Source organism: Mus musculus, chromosome 16 (assembly GCF_000001635.26).
Source record: "Mus musculus strain C57BL/6J chromosome 16, GRCm38.p6 C57BL/6J".
Lineage (NCBI taxonomy): Eukaryota > Metazoa > Chordata > Mammalia > Rodentia > Muridae > Mus > Mus musculus.
Genome location: NC_000082.6, coordinates 89809186 through 89829067, shown reverse-complemented (window position 1 = coordinate 89829067; position 19882 = coordinate 89809186). Strand labels below are relative to the sequence as shown.

Sequence of the window (19882 nt, the reverse complement as noted above, 5' to 3'; positions counted from 1 at the left end):
AGCCGCTATTCAGTTCTTACGGGATTCCTTGTGGTATGCATCTTAATATTTTGGCTCAGGTAATTCTTTGGTGTGAAGTTCTATATATCCCTACAAGCTTTGTAAGACAGTAGTGGCCTGCCCAATCCCAAGCAAAATGCCCTCAGAGACTGCCTCTGCCCCCTTCCCCTGAAAACTCTGCCCCAGTCGAGCATCATGGGCAAGGTGTGTTAAAAGGCACACGTGTGCCTCGTTCAGCTGTGCATCTCAGCATCAGTGTGGGAGGAGGGGTACAGAGCCTAAGTTTCTTAGAAGCATCTTAAACACGCATCTATTGTGTTATTAATATGCTCGACTGCCACATCCCTTTTCTGTCGTGTGTGCTAAGGAACGAGAGGAGAGCTTATTTTTGATGGTGGCTTCTTCAAAATGAGTAACTATTGCGGCATAGGATAGAGATTAAGAAATTTATCAACAGAACAAGGCTACTTGCCATAGTAATTATGCAGAAAATCAACTTCTATGCAAATTGTAAGGATTATCATTAGCATTTGGGGGTCTCCTTTCAGAAGTTTTAAGCATATGTTTAGGGCCAGGAATGGTGATAGAAGCCTGTCATGCCATCACTTGGGTGACAGTCTTAAGTAATGTAGTAACTAGACCAGCCAAGACTATGTAGCAAGACCTTCTTAGACACACACACATACACACACACATATACACATACACACTCTTTCAAAAGTCTGTCGCTCTTAAGTTGTGTTATTAGAGCTGGCATTCATTTCGGTGGCCATGCCTCTCTGATGCAGCCTCCCTAGACGACTCCTTGACTGACTGAGGTGAAGCAGGCACCTTGCACTATCCCAGTGAGGAGCCTGCGCTTCTGTAGTAAAGACAGCAGGCTCTCTAGCAGGACATTCACTGCTGCTTATTCGATAAGTGGCTAGAGAGAGCTGAGCCTGGGTGACTGACATCCGCCAGTGGCACCTTAGAGCCCATTCAGACCAGGCCCAGATTGGAGAGCCCGAGACCCTTCAGTAAGCTTTTTGCACATCTGTCTGCTGCTAAGAGGAAGCTGTGGGCCACAGCGAGCGCAGATGCACCTCCTGCAGGAAGTAGATTCCCTGGCATCTGGGGCACAGGCAAGGCCCTGTAAGACTAAGGCACTCGGGTTCAAAGGAGGAATTGTTTGCACCAGGCATGGACAGCGCCAGATCTGCCTGGCCAGTCAGTGGCTTTCTGTGCTATACACAGATGGAAGGCTCTGTTTTGTTCTGCTGTTCCATGGAGATTTCAGAGGGAGCAGGGAGAGGCACCACAAAAGAGCAAGTGCTTAGCTCTGTCTTCCTGCAAACAAATCTGGTCCAGTTCAGTAGATCCCCTGATACGCGGCCACACGCACACGGTCCCTGTTTGTTTGGCGATAAAGTTTGCAGCCATGTGTGCCTTGTAAGCTGTTGGCACCCTTGCTTTCTGTCGCTTAGCGCATGGCCTGTCTCTGTGGGTCCTGCCGGGGTATGGAGGATGTAAACGCCTTGTCTTGATTTGCAGCGAGAGTTGGTCGATGGCATCTGTCAGATTGAGTGTCTGTATGGGAATTAATTTTGCAGACTGGGGGGAGAGGGAGGCGCCTTCATTTTATGTTTTTAAAAGTCCTTAGTGTTGGAGTTGAAGAGATGGCTAAGCAGTTAAGAATGGTTGTTTATCTTGCAGAAAACCCAGGTTTAATCCCCAGCACCCACATGGTGGCTTACAACTGTCTGTAAGAGAACTGTCTCTTCCAGTTCTAAGAGATCGGATACCCTCTTCCAGCCTCTCTTGACGTCAGGGGTGCACACATCAATACATACAGGCGAAACACCGGTGCACATAAAATAATAATTTTAGAAATCATTAATGTCCTTTATGGTTTACTTTCTCTACAAGGTCATGAGATCAGTCATGCCCAAATTCGCAGTCTTTATGACTTTTTCTGTAATCCTTTCATTACATTTCTATTTTATGTACTTGTGTATGTGTGTACATGATACTTACACATTTATCATGACCCATAGGTCCCACTAAGCCGAGGGTCTCCAGAGGAGGATTTGAATATGGGAAGATGATGTCTCCTTTCTGTTTGGACTGCCATCCTATGCCTTCCCCTCAGCATTCCTGAAGCTGGCCATTGTCACTTCCTCTGTCCTGTTTCTTTGGTCATCAGCACACAGCCCTGATTGGTTTAGTGGTTATTGTTGCAGAGTGTCTCACTGCAAGACAGCCTTGGTCCTCTGTAACCTGGCAGTGTAGGCCAGCCTCAGGGGGCTGGAGACTGCTGTGTTCCTCTGCAGCGGCTCACGCAGCTGGTCTGGGACTGGTCTGAGGCTGCGTGATTGACCCTGCTCTTGTCTGCGTGTAACTGGGTCTCTGTTACACGAGCCCCATATACACTGGGTCTCCAGTAGGGCCCTCCTCTCCGTGAAGCCCTTCGTCCCCCAGACCGTGGTTTGAAGTTTCTTTGCACGGTGGGCAAGAACGGGGAGCTGTGCAACCACTTGGGCCCTGGCTAGAAATGTGTGGATTTTCACTTAGACTATTTCCACTGGTCAAAGCAAGCCTTGACCCAGCCCAGTGCTGGGCTCCAAGTAGGGTAAGAGGGACTGAGCTCGTGACTTTTACAAGCCCCAGACCTGTATTGTATGCCCTTGCCTTCTCTCTTGCTAGTTGTATTTGCCACATATATTTTCTGCCGAGAGACTTAAAGCTTAAATGCTTGACATTTCTGTTTGTGTCCACCCTGTGCTGGTTTTCTGGGAATGGGGTGAGTAGAAGCCAGTGTTTTCTTTCCTTTATTTTTTCCTTCCAACATGGGCCGTCAAGGCACTCCCCGAATTTGTCAGACGTTTGTTCCTTTCCTGACTGCCCTGGGGCGTCTGCTCAGTGCTATACTTCCACCGAGGGGCAGGGGCTCTTCTGAGCAGTCTGTTCTATGCCTGTGTTATCTTACTGTATGTTTATCTTGGGTTTCCTCTGGCAGGGAAAGTACCTCAGTCTTGTTGTTCTTCTGTACTGTCTTCGGTGTCACTGGACTTTTATTTAAGAAAAAAAAGTTAGTTCTAGGAAAGATGCCGCCAGTGTGGTCGGCCTGCACGTAGCTGTCCCTCGGTGGGTGGCTGCTTGTGTAAATGGCTGATCCCCGGGACCAGGGTTATGAAGTCACTCGTGAATCAAGCTTAGCCGTTATAAACACCTGCATCCTCCATGTCCTAACGGAGCCTGTTGGATTTACTCATTTCCAGAGCGTTCTGTGTGCTTGGTTGTGCTCCCCGTGTCTTGACTCTCTGTGTTCTTGGACATTTCGTGGGGCTCTGCTTTATACTGTGTTTAAGTCTTTAATGTGTTTTGGCAGATTCGTGTATTCTGACCTGCTTCTGCGATCTCATTTCTGTCTCTATGATCTCATTTCATTTGTCTTACTTATTCTCCCTTCTCTTTCCTGAATTGCATTTTTAAATTCCGTTTATAACTTATGTAACCTGTCCCTGATCTTTGACTGTTTGCTCTTGCAGTTTGGAAATGAATTTCCCCCTCCCCATTTTATTCACTTAACATCCCGATCACAGACCCCCTTTCCTCTTCTCCCACTCCTACCCTTACAAATCCCTCCCCTTGCTGCTCCCTCCCCTTCTCCTTAGAAGGGGAGCCTGCCTTGGATTACCCCCACCACTGTGGAACATCTGTCCCAGCAGGACTAGGCACATCCTCTCCTACTGAGGTCCAATCAGGCCGTTCAGGTAGCGGGAAGGGGATCCAATGGCTGGGAGCCGAGACCGAGATAGCCCCTGCCCCACTTCTTAGGGGACCTACCTGAAGACCAAGCTGCACACCTGCTACAAATGTGTAGGGGGCCTAGGTACAGCTGCTGCATGATGCCTGGTTGGTGGCCCAGGCTTTGTGAGCCCCCATGGTCCCAAGTTATTGACTCTGTGCATCTTCTCATGGTGTTCTTGACCCGTTGACTTGTTCACGTCTCTCCCCCACTCTTCCTCCTGACTCTCCAGGCTCCTCCTGATGTTTGGCTGTGGGTCTCTGTATCTGCCTCCATCCACTGCTGGACACTTAGGCTAGGCTCCTGCCTGCAAGCATAGCAGAGTATCATTAATAGCGTCAGGGGTTGACTCTGCCATGGGATGGGTCTCAAGTTGGAGCAGTCATTGGTTGGCTGTGTCCTCAGTCTCTGCTCCATCTTTGTCCCTGCACTTCTGTAGGCAAGACAGATTCTGGGTTCGAGGTTTTGTGGGTGGGTTGATGCCCCCCCTCCTCTGGAAATTGGGCATGATTCTTGGGGGGGGGGCATTTTATTTATTTACATTTCAAATGTTATCCCTTTTCCCTATTCTGCACCCCTCCTGCTTCTAGGAGGGTGTACCCCCGCCCACCCACCCACTCCCGCCTCCCTGTCCTGGCATTCCCTACACTGGGGCATTGAGCCTTCATGGGATGAAGGGCCTCTTCTCCCATTGATGTCCCACAAGGCCATTCTCTGCTACATATGCAGCTGGAGCCATGGGTCTCTCCATGTGTACTCCTTGGTTGGTGGTTTAGACCCTGGGAGCTCTGGTTGGTTGATATTATTGTTCTTCCTATGGGGTTACAAACACCTTCAGCTCCGTTAGTCCTTTCTCTAACTCCTCCATTGGGGACCCCGTGATTAGTTTAGTGGTTGGCTGCAAGCATCCACCTCTGTATATGTCAGGCACTGGCAGAGCCTCTCAGAGACAGCTATATCAGGTTTCTGTCAGCAAGCACTTCTTGGCATCCACAATAGTGTCTGGGTTTGGTGACTGTATATGGGATGGATCCCTAGGTGGGGCAGTCTCTGGATGGCCTTTCCTTCAGTCTCTGCTCCACACTTTGTCTCTGTATTTGCTATTGGACACGATTCTTAACCTAGAAGAAACCAAAGTTAGCTTTTCTACTGCCGTCTCGATGAATAAAATGACTGCGCAGAGCCTTAATCACCCGCAGCTCTGTTTAATCTCCATGAGGTTTTTACACCCAGATGTCCTTTTGGGGAGAGGAGGTGGGGCTTTGTATTTTAAGCCTTACCTGTGTGTTAGCATTTTATTATTTCAGCTTCCATACCAGATTTTTTAAAAGATTATATGTTTATTCTTTCTCCCCTGAAGTACATCTTTTAGAGATTTTTTTGTGTGTGTGAGGTAAATGTGCTTAACCCTGTTTCTAAGAACTTCTTATTGCAGTCTCTGTTTTGAGAGTCTTCTGCTGTTTATTCATGTGTTTATTTGTTTATCGGTTTCCAGGGACGGAATTTGGAGCCTCCCTGTAGCTAGCCAAGGACTTTACTACTGAGCTCTACACGCCCGAACTGTGTGTGCTCTGTTTGTTTGTTTGTTTGTTTGTTTTACTATGGTGTTTGTTGTGTTGTGTTTGTGGATGTTTGCCTGAGTGTATATCTGTTTACCACATGTGTACAGCGTCCTGGGGCTGTAGTTACAGGTGGTTGTGAGCTGTCGTGTGGGTGCTGGGGATCACACTGGTTCCTTCAGAAGAGCAGCCAGTGCTCTTGACTACAGAGCCATTGCCGCAGTCCTCTGTCCGGACTTTCGGTTGGTCTTCCCGCTCACATTACAGTGCCTAGGTTTTCTTTGCTAGAATAAGGCACTACTTTCAGACGGGCCTGAGAATCCGTTCTCTTTCCTCGATTTATTTCTTATTCCTCAACTGTTTAATTTCCGTGGCCATAGTTCTTATTTTTAGAAATTCTGTTAATTTGCATGGTTTTTTAATGCACTTTAAAAAAAAAAAAATTCCAGCCTGGTTGTTTGACGTTTTGTATCAGGTAGCTGGATTATGTTCCTTGAAGTCTTCTGCCCTCACAGGGATTTGCTCTGTGTTTGTCTGTTTGCTTGCTTGTGGCATGCTGGGTAAGAGCTTTCACACTGAATTACATTCCCAGCCCTCTGGTGTCTGGCAAGGCTGCCTTTGGCTTCCTGCTTTAGCATGGCCCACTTGTGCACATTTTGTGATGCCAGTGAGGGTTGGCATTACTCCCGTCCCCTGTACCTGCAATGAAAATCCAGAAAGACCTTGTGCTGGTGCGTTGGTTTGAGTGAAAATGAGCCCCGTAGGCTCACATCTTTGAATGTTTGGTTCTCAGTTTCCACCGTGCTTTCCCATCGTGATGATCTGGGCTAGCTCTCTAAAGCTGTAAGCAAACCCCGGTTAAGTGCCTTTCTTTGATGAGTTGCCTTGGTCATGGTGTCTCTTCACAGCAACAGAGCAGTAACTAGGACAAAAGGTGATCATAGTCTGAGGGAAGAGAACCCCATCTTGCTCCCTTCTACTCTCTCCTCATGTTGTCCTGACCCAGAGAGTTGCTTCCTTTCATGTGGCTTCAGGGGTGTGAGTCTTAGATAGGAGTCTGCATGTTCAGGTTCTATGTGAGAAGGGGTTGATGCGTAAGGATCCAGTGGTGGACATTGGACCTGAGCATTCACTGGGAACATGCAGAGTTACTAAGAAGTAGAGGCTCTCAGGTCCTGTTCCATGTCTGTGGAATAGGAATCTATGTTTAACCAATCCCCAGGAGTCCAGCAGTTGTTGTCCCCCAACCCCGTGTGTGTATGTGTGTGTGTGTGTGTGAGTGTGTGCATGCATGAATTTATGTGTATGGGCATGGGTATGCATGTGTCTGTGTGAGTGCAGGAGCCCCTTGTTGATGGCAAGAACCCTCCTCCAGATTACTAGCCCTCGTGACCTAGTCTGTCTGAATTTCACTCCCACCTCCAAATGCCACCCCATTGGCATTGGGATCATAGTTCCAATGTAAGGATTGTAGGGAATAACTATTTAGCCCATAGCGATCACTATATTTGTCCAACATATAAAGGATAAAGATGTATATGAAATACCACAGCAGTGATAATACAAATTCCATTTATTGAGCCAAGGCCGTGATGTGCACTCTGAGACTCCTCAGTGCACATACACGGTGTATACACGGTATACACAAGGTCTGTGCTTACCTTGTGCCACCTCACTCCAAAGGCGCTCAACCATGACTATTCATGGTGACCCCTGCTTTCTTCTGCTCTTGTGTGACAGGGCACAGCCTCTCCAGTGAGCAGGGCAGCAGTGCTGAGACAGCTCCAGAAGAGGGCGAAGGACCGGACTTGGAGTCTTCTGATGAGACAGATCACAGCAGCAAGGTGAGAGATTTTCATTTTCACATCCCATGTCCTGCAGGATCACAGCTGACAGGCCACCCCGACAGCTGTGTGTGCTCAGGCGGGCTCTCCGTGGGATCCAGTGTTTTTACTTCTGAGATGTTACTAAATAGCTGGATATGAAATCTAAATTACAGTCTCCGTAACAAACCCATGTGGGAGAATATAGGGCAGAAATTACTTGTAATGAATTGAAGGCCTCTTTCTTTAATTTCTGCCGCGGCTGGAGCTCCCTGTTAATGCCGTAATTTCACCCCATTTCCTTCTTCTGTCTTCATTTGTGGAGGATGAAGCATCGTCCTATGTGTGCATAATTGAGTCGGCAGTGCCTTCTGCCACTTAGGGGCTCTGTAATGAGCTGCATTTGAGCAATCTGCTCTCAGCTCTTGTCCAAGGTGCACTCTTCTACGTTAAAGGGAAAGGAAACGGTTTTTATTAAGCCAGTTATAGTGTTCTAAAGTCGAATATGGTGAGCAAAAACTTTCTTTTTCTGCTCTGGTGTAAAACAGTGTGATTGTTGCCCGGGACTCTGCATGGCTCTGTGCTCTTTTACCAAGTGCTGTGTGCACAGCAGCCCCTTTGCTCCTCAATCCCCATGGCCAGAAGACAAGTTCTCAGACGGAGTCACTGTCTTGGTTCCTTCTCTGGTGCTGTGATAAAACACCCTGACCATGATCTACTTAAGGGAAGAGAAAGGTTTGTTTCATCCTATGCTTTTCAGGTCACGTCTGATAGAAGTTAAGGCTGGATCCTGAAGCAGAAACACGGAAGAGGTGTTTGCTCGAGGGCTCCTGCATAACTAGTTTGCTTCCCTCCCCATCTCTCCCTTGAGTATTCAGACCTAGTTGGCCTCGAATTCATAGAAATCCCTTTGCCTCTACCTCTTTAGTGCTAGGATTAAAAGCTCCACTACCATGTTTGACTTACTAACTTATTTATAGAGAGTCCAGGACAATCTGCCTAGGGATTGGTGCCACCCACGGTGGGCTAAACCTTCCCACCTCAGTCACCAATCAAGACAGTGCCTCACAGACTTGCCCAAAGGCCATTCTGATCTGGCAGTCCCTTCTCTCCCATGACTCTGGTCTTGAGTATGGTTAAGACTTAGGCTAATAAGGACAATCACCTTGTAAGACTCTGTTGGTCTCTCCAACTGCTTAGTCTGTTCCTTGACACTTAACAAGTCACTTAACAAATTAAACAAATAAACAAATATCAGAGGCCAGAGAGGGAGTTGGATTTCCTGGTGATATAGGTTGTTGTAAGGGGACTCTTGGGCAGTGGGAACTGATCTCTCTGGTCCTCTGCAAGAGCAGGTGCTGGTTGGTTTTTGTTTGTTTGTTTTTGGTCAGGTTGACATAGGTTTGAGTCATCTTGGAAGTAACTTCAATTAAAAAAAAATGCTCCTATCAGATTGGCCTGTAGGCAAGCCTTTGTGCCATTTTCTTGGTTATGACTAACGCAGACCCAACTCACTGTTGGTCCTGCATATACATGCAGGGGTCCTCCATGGTATAAGAAAGCAGGCTGAGGAAGCCGTGGGGAATAAATACCACCAGACGCTTCCTCAGTGGCCTCTGCTTCAGCTCCTGACTTCCCTCAGTGATGGACTGTGTGACTAAAAGATACAAGGCAAATAAACCCTTTCATCTCCAAGTTGCTTTGCATGGTGTTTATTACAGCAAGGAAGTCCTAAGACCAGTGCTTTGCGCCACTGAGCTCCTGTTAGCCAGCACCTGTGGGGAGGTTAAGTTTCTCATTTAAGAGGTTTGAAAGCAGAAATTTCAAATTGTACTGGCAGATCTTGGTGGCTGGGCTCCACTGTATATTAATCAATTAAAGCCACACTAATTTTATCTTTTGGATATATCGGGTACCATTTCATTTAATCTTGACAACACTCCTGGAAGAGATGCCACGGAGTTCTACTTTACAGAGGAGAGAGACACCATACAGTCCTGTGGTAATGAGAGGAAAAGAAAAAAGAGAAAAAGAAAACAGTCTTGTTCCAGGCCTTGTGTTATTGGTGCCCCCTCCATTTAAATCACCTGAGACCAGGTTGTTTTGTGCTGGCATTGAATACCAGGCTTCATGAAAGAGGGAACTCATTTATCAGTGGAGCTAGAGGCCAATTAGATACACAGCCACGAACCATTTAACCGGCTTCCTAACGCTTAATCTTCTTAAAGTGCCTCTTGATTAAGGTTAACCGCTTTGGTTGCATCTACTGTCTTGGTGTGTGAATTCATTCATTTTGAAGTGTATGCTGCTGTAACCTGGAAGAGAATATTAAGCCTCATCAGAATGCACACACACTCATCAAGCAGAGAGAGCCGTACCTAGTAAATAAATAGAAACTGGGTGGCGACGTGGCTCAGCAGGTTAAGGAACCCGACCCCTAACTTGACCACCTGATTTCCATCCCTGGGACCCACATGATAGAAGAGGCCGACTGCTGCAAATTGTCTTCTAACCTCCACACATGGACCGTAACATGCCCTGCACCCAATCACGCCTGCCCCCAACAGAATAATGAAATAAATTATTTTTCCTCCTTGCTTCGATTTTTTAAAAGACAGGGTCTTACTGGCCCGCATAGAGCTAACTATGTTGACCTGACCCCACTGGCCTCAAACTCATAGAGATCAGCCAGTCTTCTGGGATTAAAGGTGTGCGCCACCATGGCCCGCTGTGTTATCAGTTTTTATTCTGCTGGGAAACGTGAGGCCGGAGACCCCGTGATTGTCTTCTTCCTATTTTTTTATTTTCTTTTTTGTTTATTATTATTATTTTGCTGTTTCCTTCCAAATGAGCTGGATGGAGGGTAAAAGCTGTGGCTGTGCTCTGTCTTTTAAATGCGGTTTAGCCATGCCTGGCCGTTTGGAGCTGAGCAAGTGGGTAATGGTGAGCTTGTTCTCTGGAGATGATTCAGGAATGTCGCACTGATGGGTGGGGTTGTCACAAGGCAGGGGAATGTAGTCACCTCTCCCTTTGTCACTGCCTCCTTCCTCTGGTGGCATGGTGACAGCCTCAGGTCTCCTCATCCACTGGGTAACTTACTCCCCTTTACAACTTCTTGAAAACTCTTGCTTGTGGAATGAAATGCTAATTAACCTAGGTCAGAGGAGCCCAGCGTCCTGTCCTGTGTTCCAGGCTCTCTGGTGGCTCTGGCTTTTCTGAGTTTTCCAGTTAGAAAATGTATTAGAATAATTTTTTTTCTGGCTTTTTCATTCACTACCACGTACCCTTTTCACACATGTTGTAATCACCTGGGAAGTATCAGTTTTCGTAATTAAGCATCTGTAAAATGCTGCAGGGCGCGCCCAGTTGAAAGACCTGGTCTGTGTGGTGGGGAGCCTCGAAGTTGCGCTATCTGGGCACTTTTAATATTCCTGTGCCATTCGAGACGCTAGCCAATCAGCTGATCCCACTGGCTGCAGGGCAGAGCCACCCGCATCTGGGGAGGCGTGCTGGGCTTTGTTTTCTAGCCTGCTTTGCCTCTCTCTGGAACTTTTGTTGTTGAGCCAGGTAAAATCAAAGCATGAGTTCTTGTCCAAGATGTAGCCGCCTTTGACAGCCTCCCGGGCTGGAGTCGGGAAGCGGGTGCCGCTCTGGGGGGGTTGCGGCCACCGCATTGAGATGTGGTCCCAGGTCTGCTCGGGAGAGCCAGCATGGGATATCCTGGTGAGAGAGCGCTCTCAGAAAGCTGGGAAGCGGCTGGGGCTTTCTGAGTATTTTAAGAAACTTCGGCTTCCTTTCTGAACGCGCGCGCACGAGGTGCTAGGAGGAATTACCATGAGACTCTATCTCTGAGGATGTCTTCGCTGTGGAAGATCAAGCGCAAGCCCAGGGTCGAGAGCGACAGGGCTGGCGACTCTCTCTACCGCACACTTCACCTGGTGAGCGAGCGCCTTGCTGTCTCTTTCCTCCGCCCGCCCCGTGCACTGCTTTGGGGGAAGACTTGCTTCCAGGCTCTATTAATGACGCTTCAGGGCACCCTTGTTAACGAAGAGCATAGATCGCAGTGGATGGGGTCCAGTCAATAGTTTGCATGACGTTGAATTTGTATTGGGTCTTTATATTTATTTATTTATTTTCTTTAGATTTATGTGGTAGACACCTGTGGCTTTTTTATTTCATTTTTTAAAATCTTCCTAACTGTTACTGATGTTTTCCCCCTTTCCTTTTGTCTATTGAGATTTGGAACGTATTTTGTGACTGATCCACTATGCCCTTTCCCCCCCACCTCCCACCTCCCACCTCCGACCTGGGCCGGGGAAAGCAGTGTTCAGCCTGCAGCTGGGACTGCGCTTGCCCCTTTGGGTCTTCTGTATGCTGACTTGCAGTGGGTAAGGACAGTTTAACATTAGCTGACCTACTTCAGTAGATCCAGCTCTGGCAGTAAACGGCAATGCTCCGCAAAGAAATGCAGAGCGGGCTCCTGGCAAGGAACAGCTCCACAAAAGCAGCCTTCTGATACCAGTGCTGACATCCCAGCCTGTCATTTAGCGAAACAAACTTTGACAGTCCCGGGCCTAGCTGTTCCTTGTTTGAAATTTGTTAGAAGCCACCCAAAAGCAGGTAAAGAATTATAGGAGCTGTGAATGACTGTAATGCCCTCGAAAATTGTGAATTTTTTTTAGCTTCACTATTCTCCCCCCCCCAAAAAAAAACCTTAAATAAAGGCTGTAAGATTTGAGGCCACTCTTCCCTCCTTTCTTTTAAATCCGTGGGCAGTGTTAAATCGGTCAGAGTCAGAACAGTTTCAGAAGTTGCTCATCTGCAGGCGGACGGTGCCTTTTGTGGTTGCATAACAGGAAGGCTTAAGCAGCTGGGTGGCTCCAGTTGATAGAGCTTTCTCAGGAGTCTGTCGCCTCCTCTGTTGTCCTTTCTTTTCATCTTGAATGAACAGGGTGGGGGGAGAGGATGTTATAAACACCAGGCCTCCCTCACGCAGGCCTTGGGAAAGTGGCCTGGCTCCTCCTTTGTTGTCTTGCCTCCTTGTGTTGGCTAATTCTCCCTTTTGTCTGGGGGCAGGTACCTCTGCCCCTTCAACAGTTTAAAACTCTCCAGTGCCTGTGAGTGCTGCTCTTTGGTTTCTAGGGTGACCGGTCCTCAAGTGCAGAGAGTCTTGTGTTCCCTACTGGAAGTACCTGCAGGCTGCTCTCAGTGGGAGCATGTTGGGAAGTTCCCACCCAGGCTGCCTGGCTGGGCACGTGTGTGTGTGTGTGTGTGTGTGTGTGTGTGTGTGTGTGTGTGTACAGGGCTGGGTGTGTGAGCGACCCATAGCCTCCCGATAGCCATCGATGGATGGGCAGGTCTTCCTCTCTCCACGCTGCACCGTTGCAGGTGACGTGGACAGGGTCCATATTGACCTTGTGCGTTAGGAGTTTGGCCACAGTGGAAGGCAGATGTAGGGAGCTGGAGATTGAAGTGGCCAACCATATGTGAAGCTGATAGCTTAGAGATATCCCAAAGGAGCACCATTTCATAGTGCTTGAAAGGATATTTTGGGGGTGATATTTTAACCAACCCAAATTCTCAAACCTTATAGTATCCTTTAAATTCTCTCCAAACAGAAACACGCTACTCATTATATCTCCGTGTATTATGAAAGTTTTATTCGTTTTCACGTAACATGCATTAGCAGTGGGGAAAAAAGGCGCCTACTTCAAGTCAGTACCGTAGGACACCGGAAGCCTGTACCTCGAGTTAGTGAGCGGAATGGTGTGAGGGGTCCCGTTCAGCTTCAGAGAACACTCAGAAATGGCCCTGACGAGGAAGGAGTGGCTGAAGCTGAGGCTAAGCTCTCTAAAGGGAAACTGAGGAACAGCCTCCCTTTTATCTTTTGTGGCTACATCTTGAGACTCTCAGTGGATGCCCGAAGCCATGGATGGGTGCACAGTATCAATTCCTGCATGTACTGGGTTTCTTATGCACACAGCTGTTGATGAAGTTTAATGTTAAATCAGGCACATTAAGAGATGCATGACAACTAGTAGAGCTATTGTGCACAAAACATAGGAACATAAAATACAATGCACTTTGATAAAGGTTTTGCAAGCAGGGTGTTCCCTGGAAGAGCCAAGACAAATTTAGTGTTTTCCACTGATAGTGCAAAACTGAGAAAGTCACCCCAAAGATAAAGTTGGATAATCACACTTAATGTATGTGTATGCTCACATATCTAGACACACACACACACATACACACAGAGAGAGAGAGAGAGGGAGAAGGGAGGGGGGAGAATAGCCAGGCTGCTTAGGGAAACCATCCAGGAAGGCCTCTGGTTGTGGGGATGCAGAGCGGCAGACAGATGCTGCGTCACAGAGACCAAGGCGCTCCCTTGTCCCACTCTGGCAAATGGATATCTTTGGGTGTTCATGATACCACGGAGGACTCAAAACCTCAGAAATCCCATTCCACACCTTCTGTATTTAGCCTGCGCAAAGTGACCCATTGTGATGGGTCATGTCTTTTGGGATGCCCTGCTTCTGGTGTATGTGAGAACCTCTCACGATGCTGGCTGCTTTTGTGCAGCCGAGGATTCTGTGTGGAGTGGTACCCGGAGTCACCTGGGTAACCGTCTCAGTGCTGAAAGTACAGGAAAGGGTATTTTACTGATAATTGGGGTTTGGTGCTGGGTGCGTTTGTCATGGGAACTGTGTGTGAAGGACAGCCAGCTGTGGTTGCAGATGGAATTGTACAGGCGCATGGTGCACACAGAGGTGCCATGGGCGCCTTTGTTTGTTAGCCTCCTTAGCCACGTGGCAAACCAGAGCAGCCCCAGGAAATTTGTGTTAGGATGGGGGCTGGGCACTCACTCAGCTTTTACCATCTTCTGCACGTGAGATTTTCTCCAGAAGGGCACAGTTTTTATTCCCTCGTAACCACACTGTCTTAATTACCATCAGATCATTAAAAGGGGACGTGAACATTATGTTAGGATGACTATGTTTGTTCCCCTTGTTTCTATTTTTATGACAAAGCCCAATTTGACTATATCAAGATGACCCCAAGTTAGTGAAGTCCTATCATAACTAATTCCATTGTTTCTGCACAAAGAGGCTTTGGCGGAAACCGGTCGTCTTTCCTTTCTAGCAACCTCACTGAGATAACACTCACGTAGCGTACGGAGCAGCCCATTTGGGTGAGCCTTCTGTCACCTAAGGGACATTACTCGTCTAAACCCCGCGGTTCTCTGGAGGATCCTGAAGAGTACCTGTGACAGGCGACATGCTCTTTCTGGCAGGTAGCGGAGTTAGCAGTAGCCATAAATAAGCCATGGCAATTAGAAGAGACTTGGAGTGCTAGCTGTGTGAAGCACAGTGCAGGCCCTGAGCTTTCCTGCCCTGTGCTGCCCCTCAGGAACCTTTCGGGAGGTTCTGAGTAACTCCGTGTTCTCTTTTGCATATGCAAATGACCTTCACTGTATCTATAGACCAGGTCTTAGTGTTCCTGCCTTACTTATTTGAGAAAAGGATGCTCTCCCTAGGTGATAAAGGAATAATTTTTTTTTATCCGCACCTGAAATCAAGACAACAAGGGGATTGAAGAGAAATGTAAGGAGGAAGGTATCCACCCAACGTGATTGATTCATGTGCATTTGACAGACAAACACGGTTCCTCGCTCCAAAACAGTGCCTGGGGCAGTCCACTCCACCAGACCTTTAACCTCGGCGCCCAGGAAACAGAGGCAGGCTAGCATGTCTGTGAGTTCAAGGCCAACTTGGTTTACATAGTGAGTTCCAGGGCAGCGAGGGCTATATAGTGAGACCTTGTCCTTAAAAACCACCCCAAGCCAAATCCCAGGTCCTTCCGATCCCACCATAGGTCCTGATCTAAAGGATCTGAGCCGTGTCATTGGGGTGGTGAGGAGAACGGGGCTTCAGTGGACTAAGCTGCTGAGCCCACCGGGTTTTTCATCAGCTTACACCGCAGACGGCCGTTGCCATCACTCTGTAGGGTGGAACTGCAGAATCCTAAACTTGAGATGGAGAAGGCAATCTTGGGGAATCATTGCAGCCTTCCCCTCCGTCTTGTCCTGAGCTCCACAGTGGCCTGTTTCAGGGTCACTCGCCTCCTGTTCAGAGAAGAAGCTGGAAACAGCAGAACTCACAAAAACACAGCCATCTGTCTACACGTGGGAGTTTTTAGTGGCTACAGATAGACGTTGTCTTCCAGCAGTCTACATAAGTGGACAGTGTATGGAACAGCTTCGGGACTGAATGGGAAGCCTTGTTCTTTGTGTCGGGCAGCACTAATCCCATGCCTCTGTCTTCTCCTTTGTCAGTTTCTCATGGAGGGGTCCAGGCTTTGGGCTTGGGGCATTAGCTTGGTGTCAGAGCACTTGATTCGGAGGCCTGGGTTTCATTCCTTGGTAGCATTTCTCTATACACTCCCTGGCTATCCCCATACATAACCACACTCCCCCACACCCCGGTACCCCTTAAAATCACAGGCTCTGAGATATGCTTAGTAGTTCAAATCCCAGGTCCGCTGTGCCACCTTGAATGAGTTACTTAACCTCTCTGGGCCCCCTTTGTTTCAGCTGGTCAGTAGGAGTTATAGCCCTTCTTACACCCTGTGAATGAGTATTAATATAATAGTGTGTCCGAGGGGAAGTGAGCTCTCACTAGCATTCCTTACATTGAAAAATGCCTTGTGAGGGACGGGGTGTGGGGCAGCAAGGCTCCCTGCTGAGAGGTGACACTATCTGCTGTGCCCCACAGAGCACAGAACAGGTTGCAGCGTTTTGCCGGAGTCTGCACGAGATGAGCCCCTCTGACTCAAGCCCGTCCCCTCAGGATGCCACAAGCCCTCAGCTGGCAACCACACGACAGCTGTCGGATGCGGATAAGCTGCGCAAGGTGATCTGTGAACTGCTGGAGACTGAACGCACCTATGTGAAAGTACGTTTGCCTCCTGGGTCCCCAGCCTCCTCAGCCACCAAACCCCTCAGCCTCCCAGTCTCCAACCCCCCCCCCCAACATTCCCCCTATCTCTCTCTCTACACACACACACACACACACACACACCCCTCAAGGCCTTACCTACCTTTCCTTCTCTTAAGGAAAGAGTGAAGGGGGCCATTGCCTGGGTGTAAACCTACACCGAGGTCCAATTATGGACATCGAGATCTTGATTTCTTTTACAGAACTAGAATATTGATTAACATTGATTGTTAGTTATTTTATATATTCATATGATTGGTGAATATTAAATCATCTTTCTGACTTTTCTAACTGTATGATAAGCTGCTGCTGTATCTGAATTTAGGGCCTGGTGAGATGGTTCACTGGTTATGAACACAGTGGTTATGAACCTGTGCAAGCATAAGGACATGAGTTCAAGGGAAGGGTCACATCTGTTTCCTGTGTGTTAGTAGTTGTTCTGTTCCTACCCCAGTCTGACAGCAGTGTGATCCGGTTGCTTTCTGTTTTTCTAAGACAGGGTTTCACCCTGGAGTCCAAACTGGCCCTGAATTGAAAGTAGTTCTGCCTCAGCCTCTCATATACTAGGATCATTGCCTAAGCAACCAGGGCTGGCCATCTATTTTCACTGCTTCTATTTTAGTCTAAACACAGCTAAATATTGTACGTGACCCGCAGGCAATATCCAACCTTGCTGCCTGTTTTTGCAAATAAAGTTTTATTGGGACACCGTCATGTCCATTTTGTATGTAGCTGCCTAGCCTCAGAGTATAACGTGAGCTTAAGAATTGATTTCCGAAGTGCCCGTGGGGCCTGCAGGGTCTGTGCTCCTTGTAGAAGAAGCCTGCTTCTTCCTGTGGTAACGGGCTTTCATCCCTGGCTCCTCAGAGTCCGGAACACAGTTTGTCTTCCAATCCCATAGATTCCTTGCAGACTTTGAGGTATGCTAATGAAGTGTCCTTCCAATTTGTAGGACTTAAACTGCCTCATGGAGAGATACCTGAAGCCCCTTCAGAAGGAGACCTTTCTCACCCAGGATGAGGTATGGGGGGGCTGTCTTGATCTTGTGAGGTACTCACTGCTGTTGACCTGCTGGTGAGGAACGGGAGATCGAGCCCTTCTAACGCTGAGGGGTGGTGCATCTTGATCCATTGGGTCACAGCAAGTCAGATGCAGCTTGTTAAGTCTTGATGGACACTTGGAACAAGAGCGACTGCCCCATTCTCTAAGAGTAGACTCTTTAGCACTCAGAAACCGTGCAGTCAGGCCCAAGTAAAGTTGGTGAACCCTCATGTGATACAGGGTAGATTGAATTCTTTTTCATTTTCTAGCTTGATGTACTTTTTGGAAATTTAACCGAAATGGTGGAGTTTCAAGTCGAGTTCCTTAAGACTCTAGAAGATGGAGTAAGACTGGTCCCTGACTTGGAAAAGCTGGAGAAGGTTGACCAGTTCAAGGTAAGCCCGGTCCTCAAGCTGCATAAAGCCACCCCGCTGTGCTGCTGCTGCCTGTCTTGTGGGTCAGGGTGAATGCCTGACGCTGTGCTGCAGGCGGAGCTCTGAACTTCAGGAGCGTGTCTGATGCTGTGGACTTGATTAAACGTATTTAGCTGCCAGTGTCTCCTTTGGAAGCAGCATAGACCTGAAGGTTACGTTAGCTAGTAACAAAATTAAATTAGCCGCTCGGGTCTCTTAGTAAGGAGAATCCATGCTGTCCTGGGGAACTTTGATGGTCATACTGATCCCTGTCCAAATGCATAGTGTCCTTGTAGTCTTAGTGATGATTGTGACTATGGCCCCGGGAAGGGTTACTCACACATGGCTCATTTCCTCTCCCTAGTTCATATTCCCTGGCAGGAATTTCCTGTGCCAAATTTCAAATCAACAAAACTCAATGATGTGTGTGCTGGCTTACATGTCACACCTCCTGTACTTTTAACACTAGGATCAACTGTGATGTCATTGACAAAGCACCACCCATATTTAAAGTATAGGATCTGAGAATATATATATGTATGTATGTATGTATATATATGTGTATATATATATATATATATATATTCTCACATATATATGTGTGTATGTATACATACACACACATACACACTCATACACGAGCACATATACACACATGCACACACATGCACACACACAGACACATACATATACACACACATATGCACACACACACACACACACACACACACACACATTCCCAAGTGCCCGTGAAGCCGTCACCATAGTCAGGACAATGACATAATCATCTTCAAAAGTCAGTTCCTGTCACTTGTGATTTCCTGCTCCCACCTCGCACTGCCTCCCACCCGCAGGCAGCCATGATAATGTGAGCTGGTTCACATCCGGCTGATGGAACTTCCTCTTGGGACTCTGCAGTGCATGCTAGCCTGTGGGGCTTCCACAGTCCTGCAGGTGACAGCACAGGGCACCTGCAGTAGGAGTCTCTCCCATCATGTGCAACACATATCGGAGATAACTTTTTTCTGGTTACTGTATGATAAACACTTGGTAACCATTACTGTAAACAATGTGGTGTTGTTTTGTGATTCTTCCCAGCTTTTCCTGTTTAATTTGTGATCATGACTCGGATAGTCACATCTTACATAGACCTGTAGCCGTGGCCCTGGAGAAGTAGAGGAAGAGGTGAACATGAAGGAAGAGACTTCAAGTCTCTGATTACCGTGGATGCCAGTTACGTGTGGTCTAAAAAAGACATTTCCTTTATTAGTAGATGACCTGAACTTCCTCCACACTGTGTGTTGGATAAACTTTGTGTCTGTGAGCCCAGGTTATCATTCACATGTAAAGTCTTAAGCCCTTGCTTGGAACCTAACTCTTAATTCTTTTTAAAAAATATTGATTATCGTTGTCATGTGTGCGGACACACGTGCCACGGCGAGCATTTGCAGGCCAGCTGGCCCTCCCCCTCCACCCTTCCACGGGTTCCAGGGAGAGAAGTTCCCAGGTTTTTGTAGCAGGTAGTTATAACTGGTGACTCACCTCGTCAGTTCTGTGTTTTAATTCTAAGCCTAAATGAAGAAAGCCCCTCCCTGAGCAGGACCAGAGCCTCGTGGACCTTCTGAGGCTCCCTCCTCATTCATAGGGCAAATGGGAGGGATAGAAAGCTACACACCAAGTGTATCTGTCCTAACAAGGAAGGTCTGTCCCGGGGTGATTGGTCACCTCGGGGCAGCGTGTCCAGGCTGAAGAGATGGTGCCTGCTTTCTACACTTGAACGTCTTCTGCGTTGGTGTTGCTTAGGTTCTTATCTGCTCCCTGGGAGACGACAGGAGACGACGGAGGGGCTTAAATGCTTTGGTAGGCCTGGAGACTGGGGTTGGTGCAGAGTGAGGCAGAGGTGATCTCCTCCTGTCCTCGCCTCGTCTAAATGAGGAGGGGCACGAACCCACCGCACTTCTTCTCTTTAATCTAGAAAGTGCTCTTCTCTCTGGGGGGATCCTTCCTGTACTACGCGGACCGCTTCAAGCTCTACAGTGCCTTCTGTGCGAGCCACACAAAAGTCCCCAAGGTCCTGGTGAAAGGTAAGGCAGGGTCCGGTGGTTTGGACGGGTGTGCTGGTTGCTGGTTCGCATATGTGTGGGTGGCTGTGGTGGATGGCTCTTGGAGAGAAATCCGAGAGGCGCTGGCCGGTGTGCGAGGCTGACATCCCGTATGCCACAGTGTTGGTTTTGAGGAGAGAGATGTATTACTGTCTTAAATTCAT

General features: G+C 47.9%; 1 protein-coding gene across 11 annotated transcripts in view; it reads left to right on the top strand.

Annotated features, from left to right (window-relative positions):
- The window catches only part of Tiam1 (T cell lymphoma invasion and metastasis 1), a 358490-nt gene that overhangs the window by 316533 nt on the left and 22075 nt on the right, over nucleotides 1-19882 (top strand). For 10 of the 11 annotated variants that reach the window (XM_011246112.3, XM_006522978.4, XM_017316936.2 and 7 more), the window contains 5 exons: nucleotides 7087-7190; nucleotides 15941-16120; nucleotides 17115-17183; nucleotides 17473-17598; nucleotides 19592-19700. In XM_011246112.3, coding sequence (XP_011244414.1) covers nucleotides 7087-7190; nucleotides 15941-16120; nucleotides 17115-17183; nucleotides 17473-17598; nucleotides 19592-19700 — 588 coding nt within the window. Of the gene's footprint in view, nucleotides 1-7086; nucleotides 7191-10715; nucleotides 11108-15940; nucleotides 16121-17114; nucleotides 17184-17472; nucleotides 17599-19591; nucleotides 19701-19882 lie in introns of those variants that run through there. The other variant, NM_001145887.1, reaches the window with a different exon arrangement.